At 52.8% G+C, this 12,517-nt stretch overlaps 1 protein-coding gene across 1 annotated transcript; it reads right to left on the bottom strand.

The window, feature by feature from the left end:
- Positions 1-1,851: 1,851 nt before the first annotated feature.
- Positions 1,852-7,729, bottom strand: RAB1A (RAB1A, member RAS oncogene family). Its single transcript, XM_026033986.1, has 6 exons — positions 7,637-7,729; positions 7,041-7,127; positions 5,169-5,264; positions 3,742-3,837; positions 2,773-2,904; positions 1,852-2,570 (listed from the first exon to the last, which is right to left on the bottom strand). The coding sequence occupies exons 1-6, from the start codon at positions 7,727-7,729 to the stop codon at positions 2,373-2,375; spliced, it is 702 nt and encodes a 233-aa protein (XP_025889771.1). The 3' UTR covers positions 1,852-2,372.
- Positions 7,730-12,517: the final 4,788 nt, after the last annotated feature.

The raw sequence follows: 12,517 nt of genomic DNA, 5'->3' as shown, positions 1-12,517 counted from the left end.
CGGGGACCCCGTGCAGCGGTGCCGGGTGCGTGGGGCAGCCGGGGGCACCGCGGGCTGTGGGCCGGGCGCCGGGTCGGCTCAGGGTGCTGCTGGACTATCGCGTCAATGCCGCCTCACCAGCCGCTTTTTGTTCTTTTCATGTTTTTTCCAGCCTTAGAAGACACCCCGGCGTTGACGGCGAGGTGTCGGAGGAGCTGCAGGGCCCCTGGAGCGCGCGGGGAGCCCACGGGTGAGCGGGGCGCCGGGCCGCGGCAGCCGCCTGCAGCAAAGCGGAGGGACTTCAGCGTCYGTGCGCTCCTTGTTGGGGTGTCCACGCTCCAAGATCACGGGTAGCAGCCAAGGAGCAGCAGCCGGCGCCTCCTGGGCGCCGATTGAACCCGTTTGTTGCTCGCCGTGAGCAAAGGGASCCCCCGACCCGCCTGTGCTGCGCGGGGACAGGGAAGAGCAGCAGTGGATCGGGAATGCCGAGGTGTCCCCCGAGCGGCCGCCTGGATCCTGCRCCTCGCCCAGCACCTCGGAGCCGCTGCCCCTGCGCCCGGCTGCGCTTCCAGCCCCCGGCCTCCCATTCCCAGGCGCCCTCRGCCCCGCGCCGCTCCCGCAGCCTCTCCCAGGCCCCAGCCCCGAGCCCGGCAGCCACCTGGGCTGAAAAAAGCAACAGCAAAAGAACCGAACAACTGGCGTAGCCCGAGTTGGTTTTGCAATGCTTTTATTACTGTATATATTAACATTATTTTGGATAGTATGCAGCAGGCATCTCGACATTTAAGTTCATTTGTGCAGTTCTCCGGAGGGAAGACCGCTCGCCCCCCACGCCCTCCCTGCGGCCGCGGCCCGAGCGCGGCAGCACTCAATGAATGGTACCCACAAGCACAGCTCTACTGGAAAGCACATCACTTTATTGTGAAGGTCTCAAGTGGAAGAGTTCAACTTAACCAGGACAATACTTTTTATTTTCTTTAATGTATTACAATTGCCTGTTGATTGATGCAACTATGTTGAAGAAAGCTGTTAGCCAAAGTCCCCCCCCAACCAAAAAAAAAATAATAAAAGAGGATATTTGCACCAGTTTTAGTTTATACCTCACAACATACCTAGGCTACAGTTGTACTATCACAGGGTGTATTTACTACTAGGGGAATGTTACATGGTCTTTCAAACATGAGGCTATTTACAGAGTAGGCTGACGGCTGGAGTTTAGATAAAGCTGAACAATTTTACACGGAGAGGAGGTGTTACAGGCTAGCTGTCCTGTGGCTTTGAGCTAGACATCAGGCACTAATGATTCRATTAGCTCTGTACAGAGAATCACACACACTGTCCCCAAGCTCGGGGCTGCCGGTTAGGTGCGAATGGTGAGAGCTGGCAGCGGCGTGGGGCCCCCCAGAGCCCTCGTCCCGGTCCGTCCTCGCGCTGCCGAGCGGAGCAGGAGCAGGAGCGGGAGCGGGGCCGGCTCTGCGCTGCCCCGCGCGGGAGCCGCCACAGGGACAGGAGACACGCCACGGACTGGCACCTACAGCCCCGAGCTGCCTGGCACGCATTCCCCTAGGGAAACACCGCTCGCCCTACCACGGAGCAAACGTCCCTGCAATGGAGTCCGTGAGAAATAAGTTAAGTTCCGAGACTGGGCGAGGGGCTGCATCCTGCACGGGCGCCGCGTGCTCCGGGGGCAGGACAGCGGCCCGGGGATGCTCTGTGCACAGCACGAGCCTCGCTGCCCCCCTGGCCACACACAGCAAGACAGTATTTATCACCATACAGTTGGATATTACTTCCAATAAGTACAATATTTATTAAACATTTCTTCAGTTTTGTTACATATTGTGCAACAAATTACAATATTCTGCAGCCACAAATTATATGCAGAGTATGAAGAAACTATTAATCAGATAGTGTGATCTTTCCATTTATAATTCTACAAGAAGGAACTAGTAAATCAGATCTTACATGTATCTTACTAAATTTTATGCATGGAAAGTGACAGACACCGTTGTGCTGTTTGATACAAAATGGCTAAACTTCATCTTCAGAAGACTAAACCCGACATCTAAACATGCCAATAGAAACATCAAAACAAAAATACATCCTAACCAACCACAGGAAACAGTCTGGTATCAGGAAAAGCAACAAGGATTACACGTTTATAAACCAGCACACAAAGGTTTAAAACAGTTCTGAAAATGAAGTTAGCTGTCTTGAGTCAAGGGAATAAAAAAAGTCAGTATTGACCATTTACAATCTCTGACCTTTGTGGAGACGGTAAGAATCTGTTGTAGTGCAGCTACATACAGTACAATTCAGGCAATTTTTTTTTTTTTTCACTTGGGTTCAGATTGCAAATTCATTGTTGTGAGACAAAAGGGGGGAGGCAGGTTTTAGCAGCAACCTCCGCTAGACTGCTTGACTGGAGTGCTCTGAATCTTAACATTGGACTTCTCCGCACCGCCAGCTGTGGCTCCAGGACCCATTCGTTTTTTAATCTCAGCAGCCATGGTCATGAAAGACTGTTCTACATTTGTGGCGTTCTTTGCACTCGTTTCCAAAAAGGGGATTCCAAGGGAATCGGCAAATTCCTGCAAGTTGAGAAACGGCACACGGTAAATTCACGCGTCGGCCCAGCCTGCTCCATAAGCCCCAGCAGCTCCTAGCCCTCAGCTCCGAGGAGCTCCAAGGAGCTCCAACACAGGCTCATCCGCACGCCGAGGTGCACCAGGGATACCCAAACACGCCAGGCCCAGCCCAGGGGCTGCAGCAGCCGCGTTCAGCACCACGTACCTTTGCTGTTGTATAGTCTACTACTTTCTTTGTGGTCAGATCACACTTGTTCCCCACCAACAACTTGTTGACGTTCTCGCTGGCGTAGCGGTCTATCTCCTGCAGCCACTGCTTTACGTTGTTAAAGGACTCCTAGGAGGCAAGAGGAGCGTCAGCCGGCGCGGCAGGGGACGCGGCGCCCCGTGCCCACGTGTCCTGGTGGGGGGCACACGGATGCTGGCGCCGCCGGCCCCACCACGCAGCGCGGCCCCAACTCGCCGGCGCACAGACCAGCCCTGCACAGGCCGCCCGCTCCAGCGCCCAGCTCCGCCAGCAGGGACCCCTCTGCGGGAAAGGCATGGAGCTGGAAGCAGAGCGTGAATTCCAGCCTCCTGGAASACACGGTGGCTGCAGGCACGTTGGGACAATCTTGGACTCCAGCAATGTAAACACACTGCCCTAAGTAGAGTCTGGGACCACACCTGCTTGATCCTTTTCTATTGATTCAAGAAGCTGTATCCCAAAGAGAACGACCATGCCAGGGATCTCGGAAGGGATCCCTCCTCCGAAAACACCAGCTCTGTTATATCATCCTGCACACACGCTGAAGATTTTCCATTGCAGAAGCCAATTAAGCTCAAATATTTTCAGARGTCTTCTGAAACTCTGGGCAGCAGTCCAGACTGCCTGCTGACAGACGCAGGCTGGCCAGGGCTCGCACACAACAGGCGGGCTGCCCCAAAAGTTTGGGGTTAACACACAACTGTCCGAGAGCCCCAAATCCCGGTGGCCCCTTGATTTGTGTGTTTAGCCTCCACCCAGAAAGCAGGATGTGTTTAGCCTGAGAAACCTCACAGCAGCTTGGAGAACAGCATCAAGCCCAAGCCCCGTGTCTGAACGCTGGGTCATGCAGAAGCACCAGGCTGCAAGTYGTGCCACGCATGGGGCACGTGCAGCTGGGCAAGCAGCGCAGGCCGGCCTCCAACTTACCTGATCCGTCACATCGTACACGACTATGATGCCATGAGCTCCTCGATAGTAACTGGAAGTGATGGTTCGAAACCTCTCCTGGCCCGCTGTGTCCCACTACAAGACAAACAGGGTGAGTTGGTGCACATCAGCTCCCAGAAATACAGGCGCCCTGCACCCGAAGGCTTCTGACACTGCAGCTACGAGGGGAACTGCAGGGGAGCAAGGAAGTGGGATTCTGAACTTCGGAGCTTTTCTGCAAGTGCTGTCTGTTGAGTTTTGAACACGTATGTGAGATTTCACTGAAGAAAGCAGCTTTAAGTAGTTCTGACCCCAACAGAAGCTATTTTTGCAACAGAAAATGTACATCACAGGGATACAGGTATTTAACATTTCACTCCCTTTGGCCTCCTTGGCACAGGAACTGCTGCCAAAGCGTTTTAAAGCAACCCCCTCTTGAGAGGAAATGCAGCATTCCTGCAGCAGGTCCCTGTTCCCTTCCCACACGCGGAATTAGTGGCAGGGATCTCTGGTGCTGAACGTCCTTCCCCACCAGGCAGCTCACCCAAACCCTGGGCACTCTCTGCTTTCCCTGCTTAAGCTCCCTTAACACCCAYTGCTGTTCCGGGAGCCACACGAGGAAGAGGGCTATAGCTGCCTCTTTAAAACAGTCTCCCCGGCAGAATTTCAGGAGCGACAGCATTCCTGGAGGGCCACTCTGCGCCCAGGATAGGTCTGCAGGCTCCGAAGCAGCCTCCTGGCTGCCAAGCCTCCGCCACAGGGAGGCCAGAATCCCTGAGTCACGGCGCGAGGCCCGGGAGCCTCSGCGCTGGGAGCTGCGGGAGACGAGGCCGGTGGGAGCTCACAGCTATCTGGTTGCACTGCACACACGTGCCCCCTTGCAGGGCTTCAGGACTCGAGAGGAGCTGCCAGGTCTCCCTCTGCTCGCGCCAAGCAGAAGGCCAAGAGGGGAACGYGAAAGCACCAGCCTGGGCTCGGGTGGAGGGGCCAGGCAGAAGCTTTCACGACAGTTTTCCCCGTTGCCAGCACCAGCTGCTGAGGAATTCAGGCACTCRGTGCTATGTCCTCCCTCTTTACAAAGCCTTGATAAATACTGCAGAATTCTACCAGTTTGGGTTTCCAGCCAAGACCATGCCCACGGAACCCTACCCTCTTCATCTCACTGCTCACATCCCCTTTAAATTCTGAGGCTTTCTTCCCAAAGAAGTTCTTAGCAGGTAATTTACCCTTTCAGGGAGACAGTCTTTGACGGACGCCCTTAAAGGGCCGAGAGGTCATGAGACATCTTGCAGAGGCACAAAAACTGCTTAGCTTGGAAAATACTACCTATGTTTTAACGATAGGTTAGAACTACAAAGATAACCCGCTGAAATTCAAATTCAGCTATAAGTAGCTGAGCTACCCGGGAGCCAAGAAATATTACTTACTATTTGAAGCTTGATCGTTTTCCCATCTAGTTCTATAGTTCTGATTTTGAAGTCCACACCAATTGTGCTGATGTAACTTTCTGTGTACGTGTCATCCTAGGAGAAAGGCAGGAATAAGGCACTGGAATTTCACATCTTGTGCTACCACGGCTGGTTACCACCCAGGTTTAGAGTTACAGCTTGGATACCTGTGCTGAGGTCCTCATGCACTACATATTTAAGGGCCTGGGTCAGTCTTTGCTAGGGGCTGTTAACCTGCTGGCATGAGGGACATTTATTCCCTCAATAGGGGCAAGACAGAGCTTTGAATAACAATATATCACAAAGCTTTACGTAACCAACAGCTTCCACGAGAGCAAGGGATTTCCTTGGATTGTGAATGGAAGACAACACCTTAGTTAACACATTTCCCTGAAGGACTCGGGACAAACAGGCCTAAGCACTAAGTCTTTCTGAATGACATGACATTACTTCCTTAGTATTTAAATGCTCAAAAGCRTAAGCTTGAACAGCCTGGTATGGTTTAACCTGCAGCAGGGAGAACACAGGTGAGTGAATGCTCGGCTAATTCCTCATGTCAAAGCAAAACTGCTTAGTTAGAAAGTCAAATTAATAAAGCAAAAAGCTACTTAGTTGAAGAAACACCAGATAAGCTTAAGCTGGTTGTAAAAAATCAAAGTTGGACGATTCATGTGAAGCCAAAATTAATACAGAAGTCTCTGCAGCGGAGAYGGGCTGGGCTGCCACATCGCTCTTGCTCACGGCAGCGGGGCAGACCCTTCGTGCTCGTGCTGGTTTTGGTGTGGATCTGTGTGCTACCAGCAACACYGCACAAAGGCTGCCTCTGACAGCTCCAACTCCTGCTCCTCTCCCCATACAGTTGCTTAACGTTTTGTATTAGTGACGTGGAGCCCTTTCCAATGGTACCTACAGCGACTAACACATGAGCCCGTGGTCATTATTTTGCAGTAGCGTCAGCATTTGATTGCACCCTTCCCTCCTGGCTCCCACAGCAGCATAAAGCCACACGTGGGGACAGATGYAGATGGAGTTAGTGGGACTCCAGAACCTCCAGACCCATTTTATCTCTTCCTAGGGCTACTGATTCACTTCTGCAGCTGAGGAGGGACCTGCAGAGTGACAGGTCAGTTAGAAATTSAAGTGCTGGGGCAACGCTCAGCACCTACAGCTCCCGTGCCTGCGGGTCAGTGGCTCTGGCCCTCCAGGGGACACGTCTTGAAGCAGTGCAGAGCCTCCCGATCACGGGAAGGGCTGGTCCCAGGTGTGCTGTGACACCACGCCACAGCTCACGCTGTGTCACCTACATGACATTCCAGAAACAGCAGCTGCCAATATTCTCACTAACCCAGGAATATTTAGTCACCTCTCTTTCAGACCTCACCTCTGAGAGGCCTCTTTGGTGAAATTTCAAGCTTTATTTGCTTGAATTCAGCTAATAACTGATCATGTTCTTCCCCAGATGCACTTGCAGGAATGATGATGAGCACAAGTGGATACCCAAAGTTTTCAAGTACGTTCTTCTACTACAGATAATCATGCACCCCCTCCAGGGTAATGGTGGGACTTAAATTAACATACCTTGTTCTCAAGTACCAGGCAAGTGAGAATTAAGCTTAATCAGACATTTTCTTGATATTATTTCTTTCCATTATTATTCATGAACTAATTCTTTATCTGGAAACAAATGCACAAGACCAGAGGGCTGTGGAATATTAATGAAATATTAATTATTCCTGATATACCAACTCCTGACAGACATCAGCCCTCTCTCACGTAGCTCCTTCRGCAAAGGCACTGTTGCTAAATACTTGCCAGCTTTTCTACATGGAGTTTTCAAGCACGATCACTTACTGCAAACCTAAGTAGAAGGCAAGATTTCCCAACACCGGAGTCTCCAATCAGGAGTAGCTTGAATAAATAGTCACTGCAGAAGAAAAGAAATTAAATGTCACTTAATGAACACTGCCACTGAGACCCCAATTCATTATAACTAYGTGTATTAGTACATTTGGAGCGGGTTGAATGGATTTACTACTGGGAAACAATCACCTGCAACTGAGCTTCTCTATGCAGTTGAAAGCTTTCACAATACAGTTAATTTACCTTATATGCAAAGTATAGAGATGATGTTCTGAACGCAGCACTTTTCTAGAACTGAAGTTTTCCAGATTTTTTTTCTAAGCTAGAAACTGTATGAAATTACATAGGAGACACATCACTACCAGCAAAATTAATACAGTCCTACCACAGCGCTTCTGTGGCATAGCTAATACCAGGCCTTGCTAAACAGCTTCATCAGTTTAGCAGCCCAAATCTGCATTCTGGGGTAAAACACAGTTTAAAGGTTGCTAATTTGACCCCAAGTTTGGAGGCCTGCTAAAGCAAAAGGAACATTCATCTGCCATGACAGACTTGTCAGCCTGGGACGAGCACGTGGCTCCACTCACCTTTTGGGGGGCAAAATAAAGCTTGCTACTGCTGGATGGGAAAACATTCATGTGCTGGAAGATGCTGGGGGAAACTGGGAATTCTCCAGTCATGCCCACAGGGATGGGAATCCCGGGGCTTGTGCTTAATGCTGAGGGGCTCTCAGCRGCGAGAGGACAAGCGTGGCTCCCAGGTGGCCTGCTCCTTCCCTGCATGGATAGGGACCATGTACAAAGCAGGCGGCGCGGCCTCGATCAGCGCTGCAGCACTGGCACCCTGCAGGGACTGCCTACTTGGAGCTGCCTTGCTGGTTTCCAGGGTTTGATCTCTCCCGCAGGCAAGGGGAAAACTCCTCGCTCGCTCAAAAGGGCCATGAAGGTTCTGCTATTAGCAAAACRTCACATTTTGTGTTAGTCACAACAGGACTAATCAGGCAGTTTAACAGCAAGGATCACATAGCAGGAAAAACAGTAGGGGAAAGCTACTTAAGCAAGTCAGCCTGCTTGCTCCGTATGTGAGGCTGAGCCGCTCCAGCCGGCGGCCCCGGCGTGAAGCCCCGGAATCACGGAAGCGCAGGAGCTCACGAGGGACACGCTCCTAGGCCCTGTGGCCACGGGAGAAGTCAGGAACGTGACCACGTGCAGCCGCCCATCCCCACGTGCCACGGCCAGCTGGGAGCCTGCATYCCCTGCAGCTGGCGAGCGCCGAGCGGCGCGCCAGCCCCGCGGCTTTCCTTCCACCAGCCCTCTGCAAGGGCCTGCAGGAACAGGCTCAGCCGAAGCCTTCCCCRCCTCCTGCAGCACTTCCCTCAAGGATAGAGCCAAGGTAAAAGGGGTAGACGAGCAATTCATGGGCTGATCCTTCCACAGGCAAGCTGCTGCCTTGGCGTGGAGGTAAAAGCAATCAAGGTATATGAAAAACCAAAGGCCCCGCAAGACCGTTTAGCAGTTTAAGGTCATCAGAACCCATCTGTCAAGTCACRGAGCAACGCAAGACAGGAGGGGTTTACTGCTGTGGTAGCGATTACCCCAACGACGGGGGGAAAGGCGGCATGACGAAACCCCGCTTCAGTTGGGCGATACGATCTGAGCAGGTCGCTGGTGCCGCGGCAGGGGCGGCAGCCCCGGGCGCTTCCCCCCGCTCGCTCCAGAACCGTCACGCGCTTCCTGTGGCCTCGCCTGCGGAACCGCGGCACAGCCGCAGCGGGGCCGCCGCGAAGCGCCTTCGGGCCCAGCAGCCCCTCAGGGTGCTCCAGCAGCAGCAGCCACCTCCTCCCYGCCTCGAGCCGCCTCCGCAGTGTCACCATCACAGCGGCCGGAGCAGGGGGCATTTGAACCCTTCCCTAGCCACCCCCTGCTAATAACCCAACAGCATCACGCGGAGAGCGAGGTGCAAGGGCCTGTGCCCCGTCACCTCCCAGCCTCTCGGGCAACAGCTCCTGAACGGCCCCTTTACTTCATCGGCTTTAGCTCATAAACAGTTAAGCACCAATTTTCAGCTGCTAGTTCCCTGCAAAACTAARTGTCTTTGGCAATGCTAAAGTTAAATTAGTACCTGTGGCAGCATTGATACACTTGAAAGCAGCAGAGCCTGCCACATGTTATAATTCCCTTACGAATGGTAAAACCACAAGTACTGCAGCTACACTGTCCTCACCAACACTTTCCTGCTCATGTCAGTAGAGAAAGCTAAGCCCCTTCCCAGCTACACGTTAAGGGTTCACTTAAGAGCCTCCCCTTGCTTCAACGGGGGGATTCAGGCTCCCCCCAAAACCACCCATATCTTGTCCTCCTCTTGGTCATTCCTGTTAGTGTTAAGAGCAGCTGCCAAGCAGATACACCCYGCTCCAAAGTCTCCCATTTCACATGTAGGCATTTACCGTTCAAAAGCAAACAGCTAAGGGCTTATGCCTACTGCTATTGTTTTTACGTTTAGTAACAAAAGCCTGGCAGCCTCATTTATGTATCTTTGCTGGGGAGACCTTCCCTCGCTTTGGGCTTTGGTATTTCAAAAAAAGATCATGCAACTCAAACCACCTTGGTCTGCCCTTATCCCAAAGCGGGGGCCAAGGCCAGCCTGGTTATGGCATCACTAAGAAGAGTTTTATCAAGTTACCACTAGCTTTACTACATCTCAAAACCAGGTGCTGAGYGTCATGAAATCTACTTTCCCTAGACACAAAAGACTGAAATTTAAATTCCCTGAATTGATCTTGGTTTAAGCAGAACACTGGTATTTAAGCTTATACAGTTAAAATTAAGTTTTCAGACTTAAAATAAAACAAACAAGCTGTTACACTGCTGCTGGAATAGATGCAGCTTTAAGAGTAAGGCCTTTTCAACTGCAGGAAAATRAGAACAAGCTCCAAGGTTTAGCCGATTTCAGTTTTACTTCCCAAACTAAAGAAGCAAAGACTAAGTAGCAAACAAGGCTGAACTAGCCTGCTGGAATTTGGGTGAGSAGCTTCAGCTGCACGTGGTGTCTCCAGCAAACCACATTCAGGTTAATCTTGGTATTCTCCCCTGAAAAGTCACTCAGTCATTCCTGAGGCCAGTGAATTTTGCTCCTTGATCTTAAGGCTTAAGTCGCTAGCACTGGAGTTCCAAGAACCCTTCATAAAGGGTGCTGAGYGCAAGCTGTGCAGCCCAACCTTCTCCCAGCCACTTGGAAATRTGCAAATCGCGATTTATCACTCCACTATCTCTCTATTTATATAAACAAGTCGTGTTTAGTACCCAGAAAAGCCACCACACCGCAGGAGGATCTGCAGCAAGGCCGGGAGGTGCTAGCAGTGAGAGAGGCTTTCAGATCCTTCTCACCATGAGACAGAGAAGGCCACTTGCTCTCACCAACAAGAGGAAGGATAACATGCTAGGTCTGCACGGCCTCCTGCAAGAACAGGAGTCATCCTGGCCCGAGGGCTTGACAGGAGCTTTCTGGAGAACAGCAGCCTCCCATGACAAGCGCTTTCCGTCAGCAGGCGGCGAGCACAAAGTTCAGCAGAAGACCAGGAAGTTGAGCTGAGGACTGTTTGTCCAAGGCCGAGCGGCGCCGGGATCCGCCGGCCTCGCAGTGGCCGCATTGAGGCAGATACAAGAACTGTTTTAATGACAGCGAGGTTTTCCCCAAGCCAGACAAGACGAGGCAGCCATCGGTCTTTAATCATTGATGTCAGCAGCAAGTTTATTGTAAACAGATACTCGCTGCAGCCTCCGAGCCCCAGGCTTTGTTCTGCCACCCAAGAAATTCTGGAAAGGAGCGTGACCGTCCCTCTGGTTGCTCACGCCTTGTGCAAGTCAACAGGGTCTACAAGACGCTGCCCTCTCCATCACGGGTTGTGGTTTAGAGGTTACAACACAATCTGCAGCGTTTTCCTCAATGTAACAGCTGTCAGTGAACTGGCATTTACCAAACTGCACCCTGGGAAACAGCAAAGCCCACCAAGGGATTCAGCAACACCTCTRGAAGAGGTTACCTCCCAAAGAGGTTACTCCAGAAGCCCTCCAATGCCTCATCCTCTCCAAGAAGGGATCTAGAGCAACACCYGGATACGGTGGGACTTTCATCAAGATCAATGCCCTCAACCCACCGAGCTGCTCAATAGTTCCTCCCCATGTGTCTACACCACTCAGCCTACTCCATCTGAGCAGCAAGGGGGCAGGAAGCGGCGCCCAGTGAGGCCTCCGCGTGATCTGCTCCCAACAGCTTCCACGGGGGCATTTTGCCTATTTAAGCACTGCAGGGATGGGGCAGGAGTCCCTCTTGGGCTCAGGAAGCACAAGAGCTTTGAGAGGCCCCACACTATGGGGTCCATCCTGCTGTCCTCCCAGCAAGGCACTCTGCAGACTGACACCCGCAGCTCCCAGGTCTCCAGCCTCGTTTTATGAGGATCCCGGCACAGAAGGTCTTGTCCCCCTTGATTTTATTAACAATTCCCAAACCAGCTGAGGCACTGACCTCCAGGCAAGTGCGGCACATGCAGGGAGAGGAGCAAGTGCCACAACCTTGTCTAAAACAGCAGTYGGGAAGCAAGAGCATTACACGGCAGGCAGGGTCCTTTCTGAAGGGGCAAGTGCACACCTGGAGCTGCTATGGGTGAACTAGAAGGAATAACGTTATAATGCTGATCCAGAAGAGCCCTGTCAGTGCCCGTGTGTCCTTCCCTGCTCTTATCCCCATCCTGCAGGCACAGCCCTGTCAGGAAGTGGCAGTTCAACATGGCAAGACTGCTCCCCAACTACRTCCTTCCCTCCTCAAGGGCTTGACAGTCCTCTGAGCTCAYTGCACCAAYAAGCTGSCTCCTCCAAAGCGTCTCTCCAGCTYCCCAGCAGAGCCCCTTTGCAGGAAAATGCTTCCTGCATCAGCTTATAGAAAGCTGGGATGCCTCTGGTGAGAAACCCTTGAAGTTCTCCCTGTAGTGGGGCCTGGCACTCGGCAGGCAGCCCCGTGCTGCGAAACGCACTGCTCTGCAAGGGGATCTGGGGTGCAGCCCCACTCGCCGAGCACCCCAGTTCCTGCCCGGGCACTCTCAGCAGCCACGGGAGCCCGCTCGTTGTGCAACCCTGCCAGAATGTAACTCGAGTTCCTGGCTGTCGCTCCCGGCCTCCACCGACTCTCGCCAACCGGCCAGCACGCACTTTGCCTTCCAGCCCTGTTTGCTCTGGAGGTTTTAGCAGGCGCCGAGGGTTTGCGAGCGGGAGCAGGGCGCGCTGCGGCCATGACCGTGCAAGTCACGGCCCTGGCGGGGACAGGGCTCGCGGGCAGCGGCTGCCGGAGCGCCGGGCACAACACCGCGGGCACCTCGCGCCGCAGCCTCGCACTTCAACGGCTGCGGGAATATGGGCACAGAGCGGCGCCGCTCTCCCGGTGGGAAGCCTGAAAGGAGGCTCCGGTGCTGACGG

This window comes from Nothoprocta perdicaria, unplaced genomic scaffold, assembly GCF_003342845.1.
Source record: "Nothoprocta perdicaria isolate Ctin4 unplaced genomic scaffold, notPer1 scaffold_138, whole genome shotgun sequence".
Classification (NCBI taxonomy): domain Eukaryota; kingdom Metazoa; phylum Chordata; class Aves; order Tinamiformes; family Tinamidae; genus Nothoprocta; species Nothoprocta perdicaria.
Note: the sequence above shows the minus strand (reverse complement) of the source record. Positions and strands in the feature narration are given on the sequence as shown.